Genomic DNA, 27,825 nt, shown 5'->3' on the forward strand with positions numbered 1-27,825 from the left:
AGTTCAATGCTAGACATTGAAGATATTGCACAAAAAGACACTGAAGGAAGTGGTCTATTTCTTAATACATCATGTTGAAGTAAACACAGATCCAGAATCTAAAAGCTCCTAAAAAGCTACCTAGCCAGGCATAGATAGAAGCACACAAAAGAAATAGTCTATACGAGTGTCTTTCATATCTCATTTGAGGTATCAGTGAGATAATGACAGAACTCCTATCCAATTAAAATCCTCTTTCTGCTTTGTAAAACCCATTCACTAAATAACAAGACTATGCCTTTTCCTTATATTTATGTGAAACAATAGGCTTATAAAAATGTTATAAAAAATCTAGAATTGGGGGATTAGATCCATACATTACAATAAAAAAGACACCTATGTGATGTCATCAAATCTTTTGTTCTTACCTGTCTCTTACTTATCTCCTCAAATGTACTACTGTTTAATCACATTTACAAATAAGCCATCTTCTCTATTCTGCAACTGTGGGGTAGTGGGAATCAGCCTTAAATCTTATCATCTCTGAAAGATGCTGGATGATAACATGTCTCTGCAGGCTCCAGTGCATGATTCCTTTGTCTGGATGATTAAGCATTGGGATTCACCCTGCTCTGCAAAGCGTGTGAATTCCATGTTATCACTTGGTATCAGTGGGAAGTGTCTCCATGTTTCTGTCTGCAATATAGAATCTGATGCATAATTTCTTTGCAGTGCATGGCAACTTATAAATGAATCACTAGTAGAACAGCAGGTGTGGTGACTAGCTCCCTGGTGTGTTTAATTCTAAGGGATTCTATTGTAATCTTTCTTCCTATACTTCTACAGTGGCACAGAATGGAACAAAGGCATAAACCATGTGCCCACATGCCATTTGTCATTGTTAGAAGACAATGCTTCTAATGGATTCCATCTGTGCTTTTGTGATGCTTTTTTGAGTACCACTTTCATGCTCATCACTTGGGAAGCTATTACCTTATGTCGTCTGTATATCACCGCCCGCTCATTGTGCCTTTCGCTGTGGGATGTGCTTGTCTCAGAGTGACATCATGCACTTGAGTTCTTACACCTCCTTCTTTAGGAGACTGTGGCAGCATGTGTCGACAATTACTTCATCTTCCCTTGATGCCTATAACTCATCCTCTATCCATCACAGCACTTGTTAATGATATGCTATGTTGTGACCAAGAAAACAAGCACAAATGAAGTCAAACCTGGGAACCATCCTAAACGGATGCAGCTCCTGGTTCTCAGAATTAGCAAGCTGTTCCTATTATCATCTTTAGAGAATGAAGTCTTTTTTTAAAAAGTCAGTTTATATATCCCTGACCAAATGCCAAATAACATTTTGATAATTGTTTGAACTGCATGGTCACAACAGCCTCGGCCCACAACAACCATCCAAGTCAAAGAATAACAACACAGAGTCAAGAGGATGTTTCCTGGACAGATTTCTTGGACCCAATCTCACATCCAATGGGACAAGGTCATCAAACAGAAAGCAAGGGTAATAGCCTCTGAGACTTTTTAATGTATTGTGTTTCTTGTAATCCACTAAGTGCCTTTTCCTTTTGAAATGTGCCATTGGTTTTTAGTTCAGTCCACTTTCGTAAGCATCCTCATGTGTCTTCAACAATGTTTGTTGATACAAGTTGGTAAGGAGTGGATATGTGCATCCATCTACATGCAAAGTTTTATTTGGAGAGTGAAGAATTTGGCAGGGAGATTAAAAGAAAGTCAATCTTAGGCTGACAAGAGTAGAAGTTCTTTCTGCTAAGGGAGAGGTGGGTCATTTCTTACTTTAAGATGGTCTTACTACATAGACCAAGCTGGTCTTCAATTCTTGATGAACCTCCTGCCTCAATCTCCTGAGTGCTGGCTGGGATTGCACATACTATCATGTCTTTGAAGTTCAAAGATTTCAAAATAAACAACAAATAATGGATTTAGTGACAGTCTCCATTATAGATTCAAAGATAAATTTTGGTTTTGGTAGAGAAATCCAAGTGATTAAAAAGCTGGTGAGTAGTTAATGTGAATAAAGAACTTAATGACTCAGAAAACCCTAAAGCTCTTGCTTCTTGCCTCATTCAGAGAAAATGTGGTATTGAAGGATTTAGGATTTAGATCATTCATGGCTCTTCTAGAATAGCTGTGAATTGTGAATAGAGAACTCACATACAAGACAAGCACAATTAAGCAATTTAAAAAGAGCAAAAAAAATTATAAGTTCTAGTTTTGCAAGAAAGAAAGATTGTAAATTATTTAACTATTTTTTTATATTTAAGAGCAAATTTCATGTATTGTAACAGCAGTAGCGTGTTTGACAGAAATATCAAGAATTGATAGGCTCTGCCCTCTCAGTATTCAACAAATGGAAGACTCTGTTTCTCCTACTCATGACAAAATATCCTTCTCACAGAAATGTAACATTTCAAAAATAACCAATAGAGGGGTAAATTTTTTTCAGAGAAGTATATGATCAAATATATGCTCTACGTATATTTGAACTGAAATACATCCTAATAGTTCAGTGAATATATATCTCCACATTGGATAACTACAAAACTACTTTGGAGATATCCAAAGTAAAGCAAAAACTTCATAGTTTTCTTTTTTACGAATACTATCTGGTCTCAATATTAGTGAGCAGACACTGTGAACAACCATGTATGGAGACAGACAATTCAATTTATAAGGCATCATGGAGACACAAGGATGTGTTGTCTTAATTTACACTTGAGAAACACTTAAAAGTTAGCTGACAAAATAAAACATTTAATAGCACAATACATCTGACACCATGAGTCATTAATAAACAGAAAAATTCATAGTGTCAATAATGAAATGAACACTAAAAACACTTAGAAGAGCCCATACTTCCTGGAGACTATTAAAGAACAAAGGATTTAATGATTGGCGGGGGGGGGGGAGGGTAAAAACCTGGGTAGTCAGTAAAAGGAAGTAAGGTGGAGAACTTTTTGAAATGGAGACTCCCGTGAGCTGATCCATAGAGAAAGAAAAGCCAAGGGATGCACATACATCACTATGCCTGGATGAAAGTGTTTCAATGGCCAGGCTGGGACGAGTACATTAGGTTACTAAAGCACCACAGGCAGACTGAGCACACAGTTCTAAGTGCTTAGCTTCCAGGGTTGGGGCTCCAAAGAGACCCCTGGTTAAACAAACAAATAAACAAAAAAGAGTAAAAGAACTCCAGAGTCATTATTAAGTTTCCAACATGATTGCATTCCATGAGTAAATATATCAAAAAGAAAAGGATGTTAGGTCTCTAGGTAGTCCAAATCTCCAGAAATGAGTTCAAGCTGAATGACAGAGGTTTTCTGGCAGTTAAATAAAAGCCAGCATTCCTTGGGAACTTTTGAGTTACCATTCGACAACAGGAGTCATTTCCCTTAACTCCTGGCAGAAGGGACATATGACTTTCCACTGACATACGCCTGTGTCTACATGTCAAAGCCCATGATGGCTTCCAAGTACCTCTTACAACATTTCAAAGTCCACATCTCAGTCCCCTGGCCCTTCCCTCCCCCAGCTACTCACCTTCCTAATTCCATGCTATTCTCTACTGTTCCCACACTTACTTACTCTGGCACTTCTGTTCCATTCTCTATCTCTTGCTACCTCGCTATCTCCACCATTCTCTCCCACTCTCCCTCTTTCCTAGCCTTGATCATACCCAATTTGATGGCCATGCTCTGGACTCTTCCAGATGCCTCTGGATGTTCTCTCTCTCTCTCTCTCTCTCTCTCTCTCTCTCTCTCTCTCTCTCTCTCTCTCTCTCTCTCTCTCTTTCTCTCTCTCTCTCCCTCCCTCCCTCCCTCCTTTCCTCCCTCCCTCCCTCCCTCTCTCTCTGCTACAAGACAAATCTTAACCATATCATGGATCTGTCATGTCAGCAGATTCTTTACTGTGCTTCCACCATGCATGATAGTTCTCTAAGAATTTTACTTATAAAAGGAAAAATGAACAAGAGTAACTGCAGATTCTCTGTAGACAAGGTCTTTTTCTGGCTAGACATCCATTTAAAATTTTGATTGTGGGTCATTGGTCTTTGTTCTTTGAAATCTGGATAACAGAATCAGCCACACATTTTTCTCTAACAGAGATCTTGCATGTCTTTGCTTTTAGCAAGTAAAGACTGCTGGGCACCAACCAAGGTAGGTGCCATATCCCAGTGATTTCTTTCCACTGGAGTCAGTCAGCCAGAGGCTGTGGCGTGGGTGGATTGAGTAAATTGTAGAGTTAGCTGTATTGATGCTCTTTATGGGGTTCTTGGTCCCTATTTCACTCTGAACTTGTTATTTCAGTCCAAGAAATCTGTGATAACCATCAGAAAAAGCAGCCTTTTTAATTACTCCAGGGAGATTCTCACACCACTCAACACTATAATCAGGATTCCCAGGATGCTTCTTGCTTGTATTTATGGGGAGAATGAATCCTATTTGTCCACGGGCACTCTCTGTTTTCTCCACCTAGCTATATTGGGTAATATGTTATCTATTTTCTGTGTTTATTTTGTGAAACAAAAACAAAGAGACAAGAAAGGTAACCACTGTCCATTTGAAAAATTTTATTACTATTGTTTTGTTTTGTTTGGCCTGATGAGCAGATGACAAAATGATGCTCATGTGTGTTATTTGTCTCCACGTGTCTGACAGTACTTGTCTATCTTAGAATGAAGCAAGTCACACATGGATTGTGTTTCTGCCCCTTTGTAAAGACCATAAGCCCCATTGTGTGCTCCTGTAACTTCCTTTCAGACTAAGCAAAACAAACCAACAAATAAATGTGATAGTTATCATCTAACTCTGCCCTGAAATGACAACCGTGTATATCCTGTGATTATTCTATAAAGAATAATTTATCCCAATTCTGGACATGTGTACCTATTCTTTCTTCTCACTGGGCTGAATGTAAGCATTAGTTGGCTATATGACATAAATGACCCGCAGGTCATTTCCTAGCATTAGGAATATTGCAATAACATCAAATTGATTCCTTCAGATACAGACTCCAGTCATAGTACAACCCTTCAGCCTACTGCAGCTCCAAATACCCATTTGGTGGAAGACTTGAACAGGACAGGACCACTTTCAGTGACAACTCGTAAGGATAATGATACACAGCCCCTTTGTTAACCTATCTATCTACTTCCCATCTGGTCAAGATGTTGCATTTGGTGGTGGAATGGTGGCAGTCTTTGCTAGGGGGCTTAGCTCAGCCAAGGTCTGAATCTGTCTTCATTGTCGGCCTTTCTTGTAGAGTATCTTCTAATCCACATTGATATTCAACCAAGTCTACTCCAGTGTCAATGATTTTTTTATTAACAAAGATATGGAAATGTCATTCATCTCTATTTTCCAGCTCTAACTAGTCATGTGACGATGAAGACCATCACGTCATGTCTTCATGTCTTAACGGACTCTTTTTGATTCCTACCCTTCTTCCAGGCCAGGCAGAAGAAATACTGTTTTCATGATTGTGTGAAGACATATGAGGGCCAGATCATTATAGTAAATAGGGAAATCACATTTAGCTTTCAGAGGAGGACCAAGGCACGTTGTTGATAATTGACTAAGGCGGCAGAGTTCCTGGAATCAAAAAGAACCATTTGCTAACATCTTTTTCTATCACTAAATATCTACAAGGAAGAAATATGAAAATTTTAGTTCCCTTAATTTTCAATACATCTATAAGGATAGCCCAAGGATCAGCCTAAAGCCATTCATAAATTCTTGGCAGAATATCAAAGAAATCCCAAATTAAGAAGGGATTTCACTGCTTGCTACACATAATGAGCTGAGCCCTTCATAGGAGCCCTTTAGACATAAGAAAAAAGCCAGCAGGCATGTGTTGATTGTCATCAATGTAAATAGCATGGTGTTGGGCATCAAAGGAAACATAAGGAAGCCTATACATGGCCCTTGCCAGTGCACAGCTTCTATTTCCATTTTATGTTACTGTTGGTTTTTTTTTTTTTTTTTTTTCTGATGTTGGCTTTGGGATTTAGTGAATGTCTCTCTCCTGGTTATATTTGTTTGGTGGTGGACATGGCTGATGGGTATGTTTTATGGGGCTTTTGCACCTGCACCTCAGAGGTCAGTGCCTTTCTTGGAAGAACACAAAAGAAGAGAACTCAAAACAGTCAAAGTGGTTTCAGATATGGGCAATGATTCAATCTCAATTTGATACAAATCACTGGAGGCCCTGTGTTTGACCAGGCATGCATTTCCTTGGTGCAGTGAAGAGAAACCCTGCTACAGGGGAGACCACAGCCCTACTAAAAAAAGTTGTAACTCAAATGTAATGCTCTCTATAAGGGAATTGTGTATTCTGTATAAAGTTACTCTGACTTCATTGATAAAGATGAGCCTTTTCTTTTGTGTTCACAGACACTACATAGCAATATTTTCCTTATAGTCTAACATCTCGGCAATCTTTATGGTTGAGGGAAAACTGAAATTACAGCTCCACTTTCCATGTCTCTGTGATCTTTGTTTCTGGGATCCTTGTTGCTGCTGGGTCAAGGTGGTTCAGGGAGGGCAGTGTTTTGGCTTTAGCTTCAGATCGGAGCTTCACTGAGAGACAAAGAAGCAAACTAGGGACAAAATATAATTGGACAAAATATAATTGTTCTGTATCTTTGCATCAGCAAGCAGACGATGAAAGGCACAAATATCATTCTCCCATTGTATCTGTCCATCTGATATTCTATAGCTAGTCTCTCCATGAAGGTCCATGTGTTATGGTTTCTAATTAACAATGGCTTCATCCCTCGTTGAAACAGCACAGAGTCATTCTCAGAACTTCTCTACATTACATGGAGAGCCGGAAGAAGACGAAAACCATCCAACAACTTCTATTCTGCCATCTAGCAGTAAGGATCATAAAGTCCAACTGGCTTTTAAGCAGAAATCAAGACGTTATGGGTACTTTGTGGTATCTTTGGTGGTGGTGCTTTGTGGTATCTTTGTTAGTGGTGCTTTGTAGATTCTTTTGTGGTGGTGCTTTTGTGGTATGTTTGGTGGTGGTACATCTGTTGCCTATTATACATTATTTTTTTGATCAACAGGTGTGTCTGGTGGTGGTCACTGCTTTATAGATCTTTTAGAAGCCATTGTACACTAGGTACAAACTTTTCTGCTGAATTTTAAAGGTATTGCTTTAGTAACTTGGTTTAATAATGATTGTTTCTGTAAGATTTCTTTGATATCCGTTGAACTAATATTATTTCTGATTTGTCTTCTGGACCATAGCTCTGTGGTATTGGTGACTATGAAGAATGCCCTCCTAGCACAGAAAAGAAAATTTATGTCAATAGACTCAGGGTTTGTTTTTTGTTTTTTGTTTTTGTTTTTGTTTTTGTTTTTTTTTTTTTTGATCTTGAACATAAAATTCCAGTTGCAGGCAGAATGGTTTCATCTTTCTATCCAATGGTTTGTTTTCACCCCTTCCTCAGAGGTAGAACCACAAAAAAGATAAAAATCCTGTAGTACCTGGGGTGACTTCAAAGTCACAATGAGATCACCACATACTCTTGATGACTCAGACAATCTTGTAGCAAGTACCTCTTCTGTGTAGTCAGTAGTCACCAAAATCTCTTCAGTTGAGTGCTATCTGGCTGGTGTCTTGCAAAACATAGTTTTCACTCAGTACCACTTGCTTTTGGTCTTGGAGAACAAATAGAAAGATGTCTCAGCTACTTTACCTTCTGAAGACAAGCACATGGTGGGTGGTGACCTTACAGGTGTGGGCTTATCATTGACTCCACCTCCATGCAGCTAAGAGTGGCGCTAAAGATGCAAGAAGAGGTGGAAGTCTTCCCACAGATACAACTACTTCTGTAGAAGGCTACACCTTTCAATACCCAGACACAATGGAAAATGGGACTCTCTTCCCAGTGACCCCTGCTAAAACTGAGGTCTTTGGAGAAACTGAAGTGACTCTTGCTACTGACTCCAACTTTAATGTTGATGGCTCCTTACCAGGTAATTTAACCATTTGTCATCTAGCTTGCTTCTCTGGAGAAACAATATATTTATTTTCCTATTGTAGGGGATATTTTCTGTGCAGGCTGTGATTAGATTACTTTGCTCTATAGGGATGGTTTTCATCATTGGTCATCAATTATAGTGTCAGCAAACTAGAATTTGAGGTAAAATAATGTCTCCATTTCCTGATGTAGCATCCTTTTTTCTTGTGTAATGGTTCATATGGTAGATTTTCTTGCTTTGTATTTTCTTCATTCTGTGATATATTAACTTATCATGTGAAATTAATATTTTGATGGATGAAAATAGTTGAATATTAGCAATTTCACTTGATTCAGATAATATATTCTGCCTATTTAACAATGCTTTACTAGACATTCAAATTATTTTCATATGCTGGTATCTTTGCTCTGAAATTACCTTTAATTGGTGATGGACTGATTGGTTTTATTTTTGGTGATGAGTTGGTATATAAACATTTTCTATTTGTGGTATGCTTCAAAGTTTATGATTTACTATTAATAAACTAAGACCCTCAGTTTTATTGTAATGGTAAATATATGACTTACTCAATTAAGTCTGACATGGACCCAGAACAAAACTTTTATCTCAAGGAAGCAATCCTCTCTACTTCTTTATTTCTTTGTTTGTGTTAAGAAACTAACACTATAGAAAGGGAAATTGGAAAGGGATTTCTGTGGCTAAGAAACTAGACACCTCCTCCCACTAGTACCTGTAATCTGAGTACCTCTTACCATTCAATCACTGACACAGTAAAGATGAGTAACTTTAAGTATAAATATATACGTACATGCACATATACCTAATTTGTAGAAAGACCCTAACTCCTCCGCTCTCCCAAAAGACAAAGATAAGAAAATGACCTCACGGAAATCCCATATGCAAAGCAAATGGCAGCGGTGACATTCTGATTGATGGAGGGAGGGAAAATCCAAGGTGTTACATGCTTAGCACATTCCCTCTGGCTTCTCACTCTAGGTGCTTTAAAAATAGCATCTTCAGCAGTAATGGCAAGCCCAAACCCCCTTACACTCTGAAGGCTTTTGGTTATTGTCCTTATTAATAATCTTCTTTTCCTCATCAGAACCTCCAAATGTTGTTAGATTCATGCAGCATGAATGAAAGTGAAACAAACATTCTCATGCTAGAATGGCCCCATCATGCTACTTAGTGGATTTGTATTTAAAATGACAATCTTGGGTCTAGTTTCTTAGGTGGTTTGCAGGGTCTAACTTCTATCAAGTAAAACACTTTCTACCAGATTAGTATCCCCATGTGCTGATCTCTTCTGATCAATGTAAGAAAGGCAATGGTGCTGAGGGGTGTCCTTCAGTTCTTTGTGAATTCAGTGATCAGTAAATGGTCTGATTCCCATTCCCTGTTTTAAGTCAGAAGAACCACAGAGTGTATTTTTCTGATCATAAGTATTTCTGTACACTGAATATAAAACACCGAAACATGCGATGGCAGTTGTGGTGATGGGCCTGGTGAAGGCGCTGGCTTTGGAAATGGTGATTTTGGTGGTGGGACTCTTGGTGTGGCATTTCATCAAATGCTGTGGTCTTTTCTCCAAGGAACAAAGTGGTCTCTCTGCAATAGTTATGCGCAACTACAAGCAAGTTTGCCTCTCCTAAGCAGGGAATCACATACCGTGCATTTCACTGTATTCTTTTTCTAGGCACCCTTGTAATGATCTGTACCAACTTTTGGAACCCCTGTTGTCTGTGTATATTGGTTCCCATATGATTTGATCATATAATTTGGACTTAAAATTAGTCACTTGAGTTTGTCTCTACCTAGAGCTTTCTGGTGATGGGTATTTGAGAAGAAGGGATCATTATCAATGGTTGCTGATCCTGTGGGCTTAACTTTTTTTTTTTTTTTTTTTTAAATATGAACTGAGACTTCTGATGCCCAGCTGCCTGTCATTCACACCATTTCACTGGTTCTTATTACACTTAGGGTTGACCTTTCTCCTCTCGGGATAAATAGTTTGATTTTCCCTTTGAGCTTTTGCCTCGTTCATTCCTAAGATTCTTTTGTTTCAGATTCAGAAAAATCTCTTTTTATGCTGGATGGTCTGAGCCACATTTCATCCATTTAAGTGATCACATTCCAGTATCACAATCCTTATCCAAGCTATGAAGTATCTCATTCAAAACTCAGCCCTGTGAAAGCATCATCATGGTTTTCTCAGAATAGTCTTTAGCTCTGTTCTTGGATTTCTACCTGCATGGTATTTTTAGTGCTCATCTGGGATGGCCTGTGCTGCCTTAGTTTCCTTCATTTTGATTAAGGATCTAGCCTGTTCAACAATGTCTCAAAGAATGAGCAGTGCCTTCTTCCTTGTTGTTAGCAGATGATGGCTTTCCGAAAACGCAACCAACAGAAAGGCAGATGACAGTGTGAATGGAGATACAGTGCTGACTGGTTTTCATTGCTTATTATTCTAGGCGATCGAGACTCATCCATGGACTCCAGGGGGGGTTCCCGCTCTGTGACTCATGGATCCGAATTAGCTGGTGAGTTTAAAATGTTTAGTCACTGTTATACTCTCCCGATGATTGCTAATGAAACATGCATCACTGTCCCTAGAGAATTATTTCACACTTTTTTTTTAAACATATATTTTCAGTCTCAGGGAAGGCTTATTAAGTCACTTTGCTGGACCCCACCCCAAAGTTTCTGATTCAATAAGTCTGGGGTGGAGCCCAAACACTTGTATTCTTAATAAATTCCCAGTCATCCTGATTCTGCTGGGATGGGCACTATACTTAGTCAACTGACACTGTAGCAAAAGAGCATCCATGTGAAAGGGTCTGGAAGAATTCAAGCAATTCTTCTCTGCTGGCTAGTTTTATGGCACAAACAAGCTAGAGTCATCTCAGAGAAGGGACCCTCAATTGAGAAAATGCCTCTATATGACTGGGCTGTAGGCAAACTTGTAGGACATTTTATAGTTAATGATTTACATGGGGTAGCCCAACTCTGTTGTAGGTGCGACCACTGCTTGGTTGGTGATCCTTCATTCTATAAGGAAGCAAAATGAGCCACCAAGGGCAAGCTAGTGAGCAGTACTTTCCCCCATGGCCTCTGCATCACCCTGCAGCCATGTTTGAGTTCCTCTTGCCTTGACTTCCCTCAATGGACTGTAACACATAAGCCAAATAAACCCCTTTCATCCCCAAGTGGCTTTTAGTCATGGTGTTTATCACACTATGTGACCCTAACAAGGACAACTCCATTTTACACTGCCCCATTATGGAGTCAAAAAGAGAGCTCTTTAGGCATGAAATAGCTTGGCTTTGATCCTCATTCCTTTACCTCTAAATTGAGCAAGATGATGACAGGGTCTGAGATTCAATGTTCTAGGTGATAAACTGGAGATATTGTCACAGGGCACCCTTTACAAACCAAATGACAGAATAAATACCTAGAAAACGTTTAGCATAAATCTCATAATGTAGCCAGCATTTCAGAATTTACTGTGTGCCAGAAAGATTAAGCAAAGCATTTCATTTCTACATTGAACTACGTGAAACTGATATTTCCATAGGGCAAGTGATCCCAATACCAGGGAATTTAGAGCTCATTTACTGTTAACATATCTAATTACCTTGCAAACCCTATAATATATGAAAACACTATTATCATCACCTTATTATGGATGAGGAGACTGAGGTAAGAGGTAAGAAAGGTAAGAGGAGGGAAGCAACTTGCCAAGTTGATATGACCAGAGAGTGGTGGAGCCAGGTTTCAAGCCTGGGTCTCATATTGCCTCGCCTAAGCCCAGTCTGGAAGAAAATTCCATAATGACCATAATTACTGCCAGACATGCATTATTAAATAGACTGCTGTTGGCCACGACTCAGATGAACCCCTGGAAACATTACTCCAGGCAGCAAAGTCTGACAGGAGGCAAACTTACTTCTAATCCCTAATGTTGGGATTACAGAGACGTTCTCTTAGCACTTCCTCTATGAGCTCCTAATTATTACAAATCTATGTGGTCCATAAGATCCAGAAAATCCATACAAATTAGCAGCCTCTGCTGCATGAGTTTGATGCAAGTGCCACCTCTAGGGTTCTAATGAATCTGGGGATGAATATTTACATGGTGGCTTTGGTGACAACCCTTAAATGTAGGAGCTCTGGGGTGTAGGGATCTTTGGAAATTATCCTAAAATAGAAAGTAATGGTTCAAACTCACCAGGGTCTTTAGCACACTTGGCATTCCCCAGCTTTAGTTTCCTTGTTAGTAAAAGTAAACCCCCAGTCACCTACTTCAGTAATAGAGATTTTGTGTAAAAGTCAGGGTACTGAGAAAGTAAGAGATTACTGTTTGAAGGCACAGTTTCCAAAGCCAAGTGATCCCTACAACTATGAGTGTAGCCTGTGGAGCAGCAGAGATTGCATATAGAAGCTTGCTGGAAGTGCCTAATTTTGTCCCCTCCAGGTAGATACACACTGGGTGAGGGTCTCGGTTATCCAAGCCCCTCCCCTTCAGCTGATTTGTGTGCTCCACTCTCTCTGCCTTTCTCACAGTTGAAGCCAACGGAATGATCTCTGTGCCCATGTCTGGGGTTGGGCCACATTTCCAAACTGGTGTGTCCAGTGCCCTGCTTTGCAGAACTTGTTCTCCAGGCCTGTTCTACCCTGGTTAGATTTATGGATCTCTTGGGCTGTCTGTGGCCCATCCTTTTTGCTTGAAGTGAGAATCAGGTGGGTGGGAACTGGTCTTTTTCCTTTGGCTCCTGTGCAGATGTCTATTGTTCAAACAGGAGGTTTCATCTTGTGCACACACCTAGATCTTTCCTTGCTGGGAGCACTTCTTTGGAAAAGGAAAATAAATAGATTATAATCTATTAATGGCCTCCTTTTCAAATATCAAAGGCTGCTATGAGTCAGACCAGAGAGACCAGTGGGAGTGACTATACCTTTACAGTGGTTTTCAAGGCCAAAGTTCTCCAGTTTGGAGGGCTGATATGCCATGACTTGTGCATGCAAACCCTGCCAGTTGCTCAGGACACTGACAGGTGGGTAGAAAAATTGCCTTGGCCTCTTTTGAGATTTGTGAAAGACAGACCACTCTCAGAACTTCTGTGTTGAAAACAACACAGAAGTTACTTGGCTCTGTTTTGTTTGATCTTTAGCAAATGCACAAACTATACAAACCAAGTTGTCCTATGTAGTTAGATTTTACCATTTACTCTGCAGAGTCTAAAGTGTGACCCTCTCAGCTATCCTGGCCAGTGGGCTAACCAAACAGTCTTGTTTAGGCTTCTCTCTCCTTGGTGGCCTTTGCGATTCCAGAACAGGTCGCTGTTTAGTGGCAAGGAGTAAAGGAAGAAAAGAAACAGAAAACCAAGATGTTTCTTTTTAGATGTGGAAAAGATATCATTTTCTTTGTTTTGAAAAGGCACCTGGGCTCTGACACAGTGATTGTCTTCTCACAATGCTTCTTTACAAGTAGGGAGTTTTGTTCCTTTCTTTATTTTGTCGTTTGACAGTAGAAAGCATTCATCTTTCTATTATGTTTCACTGTATTAGCATAGACTCTACGAACCACTTATTTATAAACAGAAAAAGTGCCACCCCCCCCCCACACACACACACTTACACACCATGGCAAAAACAAAATTGGCGTTCACACCGTACCTACAATCAATGTTCATCCTAGTTTGCTTTCCATTGCTGTGATAAAGGCCTTCACCAAAGTAACTTGGGGTGGGGGAGGTCTATTTCACATGTCTATCCTGCGTCATGGTAGACTGAAGAAAGTCAGGGCAGGCAGCTGGAGGCAGACACTGAAGCAAAAGCCATGTAGGAATGTTACTTATAGCTTGCTCTCCATGGACTGCTCAACTCGAATTCTTATACTACCCAGGACCACTTGTCTGGGGTGGCACTACCCTGGTGAGCTGGGCTCTCCCATATCAATAATCAAGAAAGTCCCCCCACAGATTTACTTATCAGATGGAGGCATTTCCTCATTTGAAATTACTTCTCCACAGATGACTTGGGCTTGCATGTATCAAGTTGATAAAAACTGACCAGCACAATTTGTATGTGATTGTTTTAGACTTACTTTGGACTTTCCAAAGCACATACATATACTAGGGATATTAATAAAATGAAGACATTGTTTCTGGAGGTTTCCAGTGTTGCTTGAGATTTTTGAATTCCTAGCCAACTCCCTAACATGGGGGTCCATCTTGGCCGATGGGACCACCTTTTGTAGAACTAATAAATGCATTCAACTACTACCATCATATAGTTCTTTAGGCTTCTGTGAGTTAACAATGAAGTGGTTTCTGTTATGATCCTCACTTTCAAAGTGAGAAAATAGAGAGTTAAAGATAAGGACTTGGCCAGGCACATGTTGCTAATAAGAGGCAGAGTTAGGCCCTAAGCCCAGGGTTGACTAGCTCTGGAGCTCCAGTTCAAACACTGCCCATCACTGTTCCTTGCCACAGAAATAACATTTGTAAGCTTTAGCTTAGTCACACTGAACTTTCTTGGGAGGTGAGGGGAGATTATATCTTTTGCCCAATACTTTATAACCCTCCGCATCTTGAATCTACTTATAGTTTCTAGTAAGGCAGCAGCTGGAGGGTAGCCCGGCACCATGCTGTGGAAGGAACTCCTGAGTATATATTCCAAACATGGGCTGAAAGAGCTTGTTGCTTCTCCCCTTAGGACACTCAAGTGGGAACCAGGACAGTGGAGTGACCACAACTTCTGGTCCTATGAGGAGACCTCAGATTCCAGGTGAGTTTTCCATCATGAAGCAAACATCAGATAATTACAGCAAGATTCTCTGAATATCCTAGATGAGACTTCATCAAATGCACATCTGGCTTCCCTCTGTAAGATTAAGTATAAATAAAAATGCTACAGCCTCCTTGTAGTCCTCTGTTTCCCCCTCTAGGTATCCATTAGATGGATGAGCTCACATTGAGGCCTACCTCAAAGAACTGATGCATCAGTTACTAAGGCACTCTTCCCTCATGAATGATGATGGATCACCCAAGTTCTTCCTAGATCAACCCAGTTTCCCCTATATTTCTGGGACTGAGATGAAGAGTGTCATTCTCTTGCATTGGCAGGCAGGGAGAAGACACCAAATCATCTGTGTTGGCTGGAGTGAAAACCATTCCTCTGGTCCTCAAACGACTTTTCCTTGAGGGACAGTCAGCTAACACAGCCAGAAGAAACTTTTTATAAGGTCTCATACACACAGGGAGGGAGCTTTGACATCTGGCTGTCCCATGCTACAGGATTTAGCATTTGATGCAGTTTCTTCTTTTACCTTGGGGGTTGAAAATGAGCATGTGCAAAGGGGGAGATTCCACAAAGGAAGTTTCCCTTAATGCTGTAAATTACTCTTTTAACCCTTTCTTTAGAGGCCTCCAAAACAGCTTCCCTTGTGGACCTTGGTCCTTTATCTCAACTCATTGGCCACCTGGATACAAGGATAGAGTGGACATTCAGGGAGGAGTGGGCAGGGGAGAGAAGGCTGAATTCAAGCACGAGGATTCATCCCAATCTAGTTAGAAGGAATATGGACTCCTCAGTGCTGAAGGCCAGGCAGCGTAGAGGAAGGAAGAACAGAAGTGACATCTTCCTGAAAGTGTCCTTGCTTCCTTAAAGTAAACCAAAGTGGCTGCACAGTCTGAAGTAAGAGGAAATCAAGACTCCCACGGAGAACTGTGGCTGACAAATCCCTGTCTTTCTTCTTTCTCAAGCCTTCATTTACCGCACACATCTGCAACTGCATCGATTCAACTTGTCAATCCTTTTGAAGCCCAAGTTTAAAACAAATGCATAATATTACATCAATCCACAAGTAGTACATAGTTATCTAGTAAATTTTAGAAACTATAGCTTAGAAAATAGATGGAAATATCAATTGCTTATTGTATCTCAATACCCACAAGTGTTAAAGCTATAGTCTTAATTAATGTTCTTCCTAATATTTTTTAAATTAATTTATTTCAAAACTGCCACATGTGCTATTTGACTAATATTTTCTGCCTGTCAGTTCCACTTTCCACGTCATTAAGCACCTTTCTCTTGAATTATGTAGCACATAACAAAATGTATAACTCCTGATCTATTTATTTAATCCATCACCATTGGACATTAAGTTGGTTTCAACTTTTATTGGTATAAACAGCATAACATCTTTAAAGATAATTTTGAGATTCTATAGCATTTTAGAAGTATAACTGCTAAATCAAAAAGCTTGAGTAATTTAGAGTCTGTCATCAGTGGAGCCGAATGATTGAAAGAAGTAGAAGATGTCTCCTTTTTTTTTTTTTTTCTTCCTTTATCGTAGGAACATTCTTTGCCCACTAGCTTATGAACTCCATCTTGTTTTTGAGCGAAATGCAAGGCAGATGCTCTTACACAGGCATGGGCTGTTTCTGTCAAGAGAAATATAAATTTCCTTTAATCTACTTAGAAGTTCACAAAAACCATGTACAAACTTCAACAGGTTGCTTGATATCTTTTTTTTGAAACACTTTTATTCTGGAAGAACTATTGATGAAAGGTTAATAAGAGAAGTCTGTTGGATGAACATCCACAGCAGAATCTGTCTTAGGATGTTTTAGCTGAGCTGTTAGTCAGACCTCTCTGCAGAGCTGACTGGGGGTTTTATTTGGAGTGGATCAATTTTGAAATTGCATATTTTTTATTTCATAAAGCATGCTTGTGAAGCTCACGTATGTCCTTTTCCTCACCACAGAATGGCTCATCATCTTGGCATCTCTCCTGGCACTGGCTCTGATTCTTGCCGTCTGCATTGCGGTCAATAGTAGGAGAAGGTAAGAGAGAGTGGCCCTGGCAGCTTTCCACTTCAAAGGGCATTGTGGAACTTGGGTTTTATATCCGTGTTGCTCAGACTATAGTCCTTGTGACTCTCAGCCTTGGTACCCTGGAGCTTGTTAGACATGTAGGGCTTCTTGCCTGACAGCAGATTTCCTGCACTAGAGCCTACCCTTTACCAAGATCCCAGGGAACCCTGCTCATAACATAGTTTAAGGAGCTCTTCTCTGCCCAATTCTTTAGAAAAATAAGACATCTATGACTTGGAACCCCTCCTCTAAACAGTGCTTGAGTTTTACTGTTTCTAAAATTTTCATGGTTAAACCATATGCTGACTATCAGATAGAGGTTATGAAATAGTTCGCTGGAAAGACACTTAAAGTACATACCCAACCACTGGCTCATTAAACAAATATTAACTGAGTTTTTCCAATGCTGAAAATGTTGTATGACAAGTCAAGAATTGGTCATCTTCCTTTGACCATTGGAAGCATATGGAACCTTCTGGAATCTTTGCCCAAAATTGGCATGGGCAGATGGTCATCTTCACATCCTTGAAACCCCTCTCTCCCACAGTAACAAAGGCTCTGTATTCTGAAAGTCATTTATATAATATGCATATTTAATTAATTTATAAGCAGCCTCTCAGTAGAGTGCTACCCCAAGGTGAAATGCAGGAGGAATAGTAACTCTAGCACCAGGAGATGGGAACTTTAAGCCAGGGCACTAAAAAATAAAAGTCTAAATTCCTACCCAGACGTTTTAAAGATTCATTGTTTTTTCCTAAATGTCTGCTGCAGACATGAAGCTTTTAGTAAATATCCCTTGGGATTGCCCCTTGGAAGGTTGGAGTCTTCCTGCTTAACTGGGCTGCCTTTGCTGCGCCTCTAAATCACCTCACAGTCCCCAAATGATTCAGATTCTGAGAAGTCAGGAGAGAAATAAACACTTTGTTCTTACTGTTCAGAAAGAATAAGAAACTATTTCCAGTGGCCTGCACAGTCTCTGGAGGGTTTCTCATCATCTGCAGAAACCAAATAACACTGTTCTACAGTTCTTAGAATTCGTGACAGTGCTCACTCAAATCATGGTGCTGCTACCTATACCTTTGAGGGAATAAGAAAACTATTAGTCATGAGTGCTGACCACCCATGGAGCAAAGGCTGGGGAAAATAGGAGAGACCTCCTATGGGCTCCCACGATTACATGAAAACAAATCTGGGAGCTGCAGAAGCACTTCGAAGAGCTTTTATTCTTCCCCTTGGCGTCCCTGTTTTCTCTTGGATTATTTTTGCTCAATTAAATATGAACTTCCTTTTGTTTGGAATCAGCCTTTGATTTCAGGCCCTAGAGTGTGTCACATGTACAGTCCATAAGCTTTGCAGATGTCACCATGGGGATGTCCCAGATGCTGTTGGCATGGAGGCCCCTCCTTCAGCATCTCAGCTGTCCTGGAGAGCAGTTGGAATCTGCATGTTGTAGCATCTTAGCCCTCATGGCTCCCTGTCTCCTCAGCAGCAGAGAAAGGACCTCATGGCCTCCTCTCCCCTTGTCCCCAGGCCAGCCATCACCCTAGCAACCCACAAACAGGGGCAGGCAGAAGCTGGCTGAGCCAGCCTCTCACCGGGAAAGCAGCTTCGTGGACTTCATAAATTATTGTGTCCTGATTTGATAATTGAAAACAGATTTGCCACACTGCTGAAAAGTGGTTAAGGACTGCATGGGCCCCTTAATGTGTGTTGTGTTCCTAAAACTAATAGCCCATGGGCCTCTTAATGTGTGCTGCATTCCTAAGGCTAATAGCCCATCTCTAATTCCGCTAGAAGGCAGGAGTCTTTCTGCTTTGAGTACTCCGTTTATGAAAGATATGGAACTCCATTTTCATCAAAGAAAGTTTGGCCCAAAGGGGATTCATTTATTCAACAAGCATCTTTTGCGGGCATCTCCGGTTGTTAGCTTTAATGAGGAAGGAGAGAAAATAGAGAGCGTGTTCTTCTCTAAAACAGTTTTGAGGTTTAGATGTATGGAGTTCTAAGACTGGCTGACTGCCTGGAAGATGGTTCTGTTAGTAACGTATTGCTGTGCACAAAGGAGGGCCTGATTCATGCCCCCAGGACCCATGTAAAAGGCTGGTCATGATGGTGTGACCTCATAATTCCAGCACTGGGGAGTCAGAAACAAGAGTCTTTCCCTGGAGCCTGCTAGCCAGTCTAGTGAAATTGCTGAGCACCAGGTTCAGTGAGGAAAAACCTGTCTCAATAAAGTAGGTGGAGAGTGACTCAGAAAGACACCCAACATTGACCTGTGGCCTCCATGCTTACATATGCCCAGGAGCCAATAAACCTAAATGCATGAACAAGTATACACACACACACATACACACACACACACAGACACACACACACATACACACACACACACACACACACACACACACACACACACAGAGCTATCATTGAGGACACCCTTTGTGCTCATTGAACCAGAGGTGGCATTAGGCAGAGACACTAACTCCCAGCATTTGTATTGCAAAGTTCTCCAGGAGTCACAGCATTTGAATGGTCCTGATGGGATGGGCATCCGAGAGATGGCTTAGCTAGAGGAGGACACATGTCCAGTTCCTAGCACCCACATGGTGGCTCATAACCACCTGCAACCCTAGATCCATGGATCTGCCACCCGCCTCTGGGCTCTGAAGGCACCTGGAAAACATATGGTATACATGCATGCATGCAGGCAAAGCACCCATGCATATAAAATAAAAATAAGCAATCATTTTTTGGAAAGACACTGATGGTGGGGGTGCTCCATGGTTTCCTCAACTTTTCTCACCCTTGGCATGATCACACCAGCTTTCCCTGCTGCCTTCATGAAACCAGGAGCCTGAATTAGAGCTTTGTGTGCTCCCCAGAAGAGCAAGTTGCATCAGGAGCCAGTTGTGTTGGTAGATATTGGATGAGGCACAACAGTAGCAGTCCTTGGGCGCCTTCCCCTTGAAGAATTTATCTGATGTGTCTGGAAAGGAGAAAACTCTCCAGGGCCTTACCAAAGAAAGCTTCTGAAACTCAGGTCTGGTCTCAAAAGATTCTATGCTGGCTGTGTAGAGCACACCCCGTCAGCCTTCCCTTTCATGAGAATGATGGTATTTTTAGGGAACCTTTGCCTAGTCATAAATCTCCATGATTTGGTAAGATTTTCCTTCTGTTGTGTAGTAGTCAGGCTTCGTCTGATTGGTGCTTGCCTGAACTGGGTCTGCATCCTAGAACAGTGCTATCCATGAGGGATAATCATGGTCCATGTTTACTCTCTAAGCTACCATCATAGTGACTTTAGACTCATTCTATCACAGAAGTAAGATGTTTCCCCCTCAGGAAAAGTTTTTATTTAGAAATAATATGAGCTGAAGGGTGGGCATGTAATAGCACAGGTTTGGAGACGTCCAGGCTGCACATCAATAGAGAAAAGAGCAGCATAGCAAAGCGTTCTTTTGGGTGCTTGGAGGTAGCTAGAGTGTTAATCACAAGGATGCGTTTGTTAAAGCAAATTCTAAGAAGTGGATTTTAAATTGTTCTTTGTTTTAACTTAACTGCATGTAAGACTGGGCATGGCAGCACACACCTGTAATCCTAGCAAGCTAAATCTGGAGAATCATGGGTGTGAAACCAGGTGTATAGCAAGACCCTGTCTCAAAGTAAATAGGTCAAACAAACAAACAAAGAAACAAACATGTGGCTGGTGGCTACTATATTGGATAGCACATCTTTAGTATCTGCAAAAATGAATGCATAAACATCTGAAGGGGCTTGGGGATAGAAAAGCCATAAAATCAATTGCCAAGTTATTTGTCTAAGTAGAGATCAACTCCAGGATGCTCTAAAAGTATGTTATCTGAATCCAGTGCCCACCTTGTCTGCCCACCCCTTCTAGGATAAGTCCAGGGCTGGCTCATTTCCCTTCCTGTGTTTGTTGTATGTTCTGTAGTGCTTGCAGTTCAAGGGAAGAAAAGACAAAGATGAGATGAATTTTTGTAAGGACATTGGGTCGCTAAGACGCAGCTGTAAAGATACCAGATGTAGTGTGGCATCAGACACCACTCTTGGATTCAACCTCTGGTTTACAAACACCTCTTCAGCATTCATCTTCTGTGCTGAAAACCATTACTAAGAAAAAGGAAAAATATCAGAATAGTCTTAAAAATAGTCTTAAAAGTGCTTATTAATGCCCAGAGCACTTGATATTCCAGTTTCTTAGAATAATCTTAAGTAACCTTCCTGAAAGAACATAGACTGATAATAGGGACAGAAATCTAGAGGTCAGTGGGTCAACACAGTGGACATGTCTACCTGTCTGCTGTGACACACTTCCAAATCAGTTCCTTCTTGGTTCTCAATCTGGGTTGTGACCTCTTCAGAGGTCGAATGACCCTTTCACAGGGGTTGCCTAAGACTATCCTGCATATTAGATATTTGTATGGCGATTCATAATAGTAGCAAAATTACATTATGAAGAAATGAAGTAGTAACAGAAATAACTTTATGATTGGAGGTCACTACAACATGGGGGAACTGTATTAAAGGGTATTATAGTCTTAGGAAGGTTGAGAACAACGGACTTAGAGGAATAGCGTCAATCTGGTCCTGCCTGCATGAATTCACGTATTTTTATACTTACAAGCACTTTGCTGTTTTTCATCCTACCTCTCAACAATCTGGTTGATAAGCAAATGGGACTTAGTTAGGCATTAGGCGAGGCATGTTTCCTCTAAGAACACAGACTATGTCACCTGAGAGTTTGGAATAATACAGGCAGTGTTCGCCTCCAGCTTTTGAGTTATCTTGCCAATGCGTAGAGGAAGGCAGGTGGAGTGCTGGGGTTGTTAGCCTGATCTCTGGCAGCTTTAACAAGCAGGCTTTGCCACTCATTCTCAGTAGGCCAGTTAAACAGGTAAGTCGATTCAAAGCAGAGAAAGAAAAGGTAGACAATGTGACCATTGGGAAGAGGAACAAATAAAGATATACCTTGACAATCCTTTCCCCAAATCCAGCTCCAGAGTCCAGACATGAAGTATAAATAGAGGATAAGATGTTTGGGCAGCTAAGCAATTTCAGTGATGGCAAGACCCCACCTATCATTGACCCAGTATTGTGTGGGCTCCAGGCTGTCTGGCACAGCAGTTGTTAAAGCTGTGGGAAAGATGTGAAATCTCTTTCCCAAAGACAAGGTCCCCTCTGGCTTGCACCAAGATTCAACTTTGCTTTTCCCAAGTATGATATTAGGAAATTCTAATTTCTTGGTGACCCTTATTACAATGGTCTGATAGCCCAAAGGAGGGGAACAAAGTTCTCTATAGGGTGCCATCATTCCTGTGAGGACAGTTACAGTGACAGCAGCCAAAGAAACCATTCGAGTTCATGTCACATGACTTCCATTCTATTAACAACTACAGCCTGCACTTGAATGCTTGCTATATCCTAGGTTCTCTTCTGATTATCCAAGGCCTTAGTTTGTTCAACCTACAATATTCATAAAAGCAATAAATAGCAGCAGTAGACTATTGATTTCCCACCATCCTGTGAGGCTGACAGTCCTAACAGTCTGATTTCACAAGCACATAAGCTGAGGCTCAGAGAAGTCAAGTGCGTTGCTTCAGGGTACACAGCTGCATTAAGCATTCGAAAGCTCTTTGCTACGCATCCTGCTGTCTGTATGGACCTTATCGGTGGTGTTCCCAGCCCTCATCCACGGTTGAAGTATCTTCCCTTCTACCCTTCCCCACCCACACCTATGCTAAATGATACAGGATCTACTTCCGGTTGAGGCAGTATATATATATATATATATATATATATATATATATATATATATTCCCCAAACAAGAGATTAAAGTTTATGGTCTTGGCAGTCTTACAGGGAAGAGCCTATGATCACACATAATAGACATTTTTGTCTCTAGAGTTCAAAATATCCAGCAGCAAAGAGAACCGTTCCAGCTTCATACTGTTTCCAAACCTCCAGCATGGACAGAACCAGGCAGAGCACAGCCACCTAATCTTGAAACTTGAGGTCTGAGTATGGTCTCAGTCATTCTTACTTTTGTCACCTCAAACAAGCCTTAAAAGTGCCCTGGCCCTCATTTCTCACTGCTGTAAAATGGAAGTGATTGTCGCTTTAATGAGGGTGATAGCAACTTCTTGTGCTTTGCCTAGAGCTAACCATGCATTTAATAAATGTTCGTCCATTTTCCCCTCATCATAGCTGTGAAGCTGTAAGACTTGGCTTCCATTAGCCTAACCCAACTGCTACAGGCACAGCAACAATCAGGTTACAGCAAAGAGGAAGCTTTGAATCAGGCTGGGGGGGTGGGGCAGGCAGTGTCATCAGAATCACAAGGACAAGGTCAGAGTCATACTTTACCATAGAAGCCCTTCTCCTGCCTTAAAATCTTGAATCACATTGCTAAGAAACCTTAAAGTGGCATGAATGGTTTATCTTCTGTTGGTATCAAATGTCCTATTGAAGGACTTTGTGGAAGTTAACCGACCGTGAGGAGAGTCAATATGGCCTCACCCTTCTGGAGCACTGATGCTCTCTTATTCCCCACACAAGCTGCAACAATACTGACAAAGCAACACAGTGTTGACTGAAAGAGGAAGTAGCGGAACTTTCTTGAGTACACAGATCAAAATGATTTACGATCACAGTCCTCATGGTTTATCTGAGGCTGCAGAGCTATAATGCTCCAGAAACAAACATTTGCACTGCACAGGGAAGGAGAGCCGGGGCTCCAGAGTCAGATGAATCAGTGTCTGAATCCTTCCTCTTTCATTGTGTGTTGACTTAGAAAGTCTGTTGGATTTTCATGCCCCTGGGAGTTTCTTCAACTCTAAAGGGTCTAGGGTGTAATAATAGCGTTGGGTTCTACACTCCTGACTCTCAAAGGCTGGAGCAGACGCCTCTGCAGTATGGTGGTTTATTGTTCGGTTGTTTTCTATTTAAGAAACCAGAGACTGACTTTAGAGCAGCGGTTCTCTATATGTGAGTCTCGACTCCTTTGGGAGGGGGGTTGAATGACTCACAGTGGTCACATGTCAGTATCCGACATATATGATATTCACATTACAATTCATAACAGTAACAAAATTACAGTTATGAAGTAGCAATGAAAATAATTTAATAGTTGAGTCACCTTGACATGGTAGGCTGTTATTAAAGGGTTGCAGCATTAAGAAGATTGGGAACCACTGACCTAGAGCATTATCCATACTAGGCAAGTACTCTACCACTGAGCTCTATCCTCAGTCTTCTTTGCCTTCTTTGAGACTGGGTTTCATTGCGTTATCCAGGCTGGTCTTGAACTTAATTGTTGTAGTCCAGGAAGGCCTTGAACTTGTGATTTTCCTGTCTCAGCCCCCAGAGTAGCTGCAAATATAGACTGTTAAACTTCAGATTCTGGAGCCCAGCTCTTGATCTTCCTGATTTCTTCTTCAATAGATTAGATAGATAATTTTCACACCTGAGAGTTCCCTTTTGATGCTAGACTAGAGAATCTCACTTTAAGAAGTTCTGGAGTCAGGAAGATGAAGTAGAGAAAGCACCATGCTTGGTTCTGGCCACATAGGAAGACCACACTAAACTGTGGTGATGATCATGATGCTATCCCCAGCAGTACTGGTCATGATGACGATTGTTGGTTGGTTGATTGACTTCTGCACCCTTTCTCAGATGATGTTTTTAAAACTTACCAGGTGTGGGCAGAAGAAAAAGCTGGTGATCAACGGTGGCAATGGAACAGTGGAAGACAGGAAACCCAGTGAGCTCAACGGGGAGGCCAGCAAGTCTCAGGAAATGGTGCATTTGGTGAACAAGGAACCATCAGAGACCCCGGACCAGTGTATGACAGCTGACGAGACCCGGAATCTGCAGAGTGTGGACATGAAGATTGGGGTGTAGTGCCTACGCCATTAACTTGAACAGACACCGTTACTTGTCATTACTGGGAGCTGGGACCCTTAACAGATGTGCTACTGATTATTTTTATTGGGGATTATTTTTAACATAAAATTTTCTATTCCTTTTTTATTTTATTTCATTTTTTCTAGAGTCTGTTCCAATTTATGAAAATAGCATTGCTTTCTGAAATGAGGTCCCAAAGAATACTCCATTAAGAATTTGACTCTTCCAGTTCCTTCCTAGGGGCCTTGCATTACCAGGGTATGCTACCATAGGCTTCTACCAAATGCACATTCTTGGTCCCTATTGAACCTTATCCCTACCCAAAGTCCCAGGGAACATCCACCAGTTAAGGATTTTCCCCAGAACTTAGATTGGTCTCTGAGAGGAAATTTGAATGGGTCCATATTGCCTCTCCAGCAGTCCAATCCTTAGGCATTGCTTTCCAGTGGAGTGGGAGATCAGGTGTACTGGTTACACACTCTCTTTATAGACTCCCTTCTGCTGGAAAATTTTCAGATGCTTCTGAGAGATCCCCAAAGGGTGACGCTATTTATCTTTAGTAAGCTATTTATCTTTGTTTTTGAAATATCAAACCCTGGAGGTCCTTTGTTCAGTATGACTTTTTTTATTTTATTTTGTTTTGTTTTGTTTTGTTTTTAGGTTAGTTTGTCAGAAGCATAACAGGGTATAAATTGATTAATAATAAATACCTGTCCATCTTCCATCTTGACCCGTTGTGCTGTGATCCTTCAGTTTCTAAACAAGCAAAGTCTGTGTCTTTGTAGCACATTAGTGTGGCCTTAGTATGGTCCTCCTAAACGCACGTTAGAGCATCTGTGCCTGCTGGGTTCACCCAGCTCAATCTTATTAAAGATCAGGGACAGGAGCACTGTTTTCATTCTAGGCTCTCAAAGGGGTTTCTCTCCTGTTCAAGACTCTGAAGTGAGAGTAGGCAAGCTTCAGTCCCTTTTGTGCTTTGGTGACTACCCTTTTCTATTTCTTAAAGAACACATTAAGTTTTTATATCTTACAACGTTTGTGGTCCTGTGTCGTAGAGAATGATCTTATTAGTGATTTCACAAAACATTGTGGTGGGGACTTGTGGCACCTTCTCATAAAAGGAGAAGCCAACAGAAATGAAAGTGTAAATATCGAGCAGTAGCTTGCCACGAGGCGGTGTGATGTACAACCCCCATCTCACTCTAGCCATGGCTGTGTTTGTTGGTGCTTTCACAAGCGAGTTGGTACTTAGAATCAGTTCCCTGGGGAACCCCTCAAAAAGCCACAGGACTGCCCACCACTCTAATCTTATCACCAGATAAGCAGGTTTATGGTTTAGCAAAAGGAGAATGCTGTTACCCTCATAGTTTTCACATACTGGGCAAGTGTTCATTCATCTGCCAGGATGTCCCATTGCTCCTGGATCTTCCTAGGTATTTTGTAGAATATATTAACTATAAAATAAGGCTTTCTCTAAAATGGAACTTCCTTTCTAAGGGTCCCACTTTTCCTGTTGACTAAATTTATATGTTTAGTAGGGTTTTTTTTTCCAAATAAAAACAAACAAAAAAAAGGAGAAAAGTTTTTCACCTGAGTCAGGTTTGAGTTTATATCAAAAGTGGATGTGAAGGTGTTCTTTAAAGGAGATACACGGACTTTCTGGCACTCATTGTGAGCCTCAGCTCTCCTTACTTCATATTCTCAGCCTCCCTCCTTCCCTGCCCAGCTCTCCCCCAGAGCCATGACTTTCATGGACTTTCTCTTTCTCTGTGAATACTATTAGTCAGTTCCATATTTAGACACCTGGTTTTCTTGTTCAAATAGACACTAGATGATTCTTGGCTATTCTCCACTGGTATTAGAATGTCCCCTGTCCTTAGAGCTGTCCTGGCCTACCACACCCACAACAGTTTCCCCGGGGCTCTTTAACCTGTATGCAGCAAGCCACTCTGGGATTGGTCATAAAAGGGCTCTGTCAAGCTCTCCATGACCCCTTGATGCCTTTTGAGGGCACAAGAAGTGTCATGCAAGACTCAGAGCTAAAGATAATTCTCTACCCATTCTAAAAAAAGTCCACTAGTTGGGTTGTGGTAGGACATTGTTTGCCATAGTGGTGGTGATTCTGGTAGCACAATTTGACTTTGAGTTACTCCATGATTTTGTAAAGTATTAGGAGCCCTTAAAGTGTTCTTTTGCCATCAACTATAAATTTCTCATATATCCTGAAGGCTTTCCTTCTCTTTGCCTTGGGTAAAAATCAAATGAGGTGAAAAATACCTTCATGTCCATATTTTGTATGTTCTAGCTAGTTAAAATGGATGTTCCAGAAAAGCCTTTTAAAATCTTTATATTGACATCCATAATACCAAGAACTGTCTTTTTAGCAAGACTGTCACAGCAAAGTAGAAGAAACAGCCATCTTCTTTGGAAAAGTAAAATGTTCATAAGAACAGGGATTGCCCACTATGATGTACTGTGTCTTTGAGTAAGTCCTATGTGTTGACTTTTCAAATATAGCCAATTGCGTAGGTATGTACAATAAGTTTTTCTATTGTTCCTTTGATTTTTCAGAGACCATCCTTTCTTTTTCCAGTTTTTGTATATTTATTGATTGACTAATAATAATGAGGAAAACCTGTTGTGTACATTACCCAATTGAAAGTGTGTATTGGAAAATATTAAACGGTCGTAAAAATGGAACCTAGGGTCTCTGGTGTGAAGGGTCTGGGAAGTGGAGAGGGGCAGAAGGTGATTGTCTGGATGTCTGAATAATATGGAAGAAGTCAGAAGCAGCTGGTATCCTTTGTTTTGTTTTGTTTTCTTCTTTTCTAGCCCCCCCCCATTTTTCTTTGGTGTTTTTGTTTTTGTTTTGTTTGTTTGATTTTTGAAACAGGATCTCATAGAGCTCAGACTGGTAATAAATTCAGTGTGTAGCTGAAAATGACCTTGCCATTTGTGTGTGTGTGCGCGCGCGCGTGTGTGCGGTACATATGTGTGAGTGCATGTT

At 40.9% G+C, this 27,825-nt stretch overlaps 1 protein-coding gene across 3 annotated transcripts in view; it reads left to right on the forward strand.

Moving 5' to 3' along the window:
• Positions 1-27,718, forward strand: part of Cd44 (CD44 molecule (IN blood group)) — an 88,823-nt gene extending 61,105 nt beyond the window's left edge. For 2 of the 3 annotated variants that reach the window (XM_021183489.3, XM_021183498.3), the window contains 8 exons: positions 1,379-1,504; positions 5,026-5,127; positions 6,809-6,898; positions 7,803-8,009; positions 10,487-10,555; positions 14,733-14,804; positions 16,786-16,864; positions 24,611-27,718. In XM_021183489.3, the coding sequence (XP_021039148.1) occupies positions 1,379-1,504; positions 5,026-5,127; positions 6,809-6,898; positions 7,803-8,009; positions 10,487-10,555; positions 14,733-14,804; positions 16,786-16,864; positions 24,611-24,815 (950 nt within the window). In that variant the 3' untranslated portion in view covers positions 24,816-27,718. The remainder of the gene's footprint in view (positions 1-1,378; positions 1,505-5,025; positions 5,128-6,808; positions 6,899-7,802; positions 8,010-10,486; positions 10,556-14,732; positions 14,805-16,785; positions 16,865-24,610) is intronic. The other variant, XM_021183532.2, reaches the window with a different exon arrangement.
• The last annotated feature ends 107 nt before the right edge of the window (positions 27,719-27,825 follow it).

The sequence above is a fragment of the Mus caroli genome, unplaced genomic scaffold (assembly GCF_978045245.1).
Source record: "Mus caroli unplaced genomic scaffold, Mus_caroli_1 scaffold_2, whole genome shotgun sequence".
Classification (NCBI taxonomy): Eukaryota; Metazoa; Chordata; class Mammalia; order Rodentia; family Muridae; genus Mus; species Mus caroli.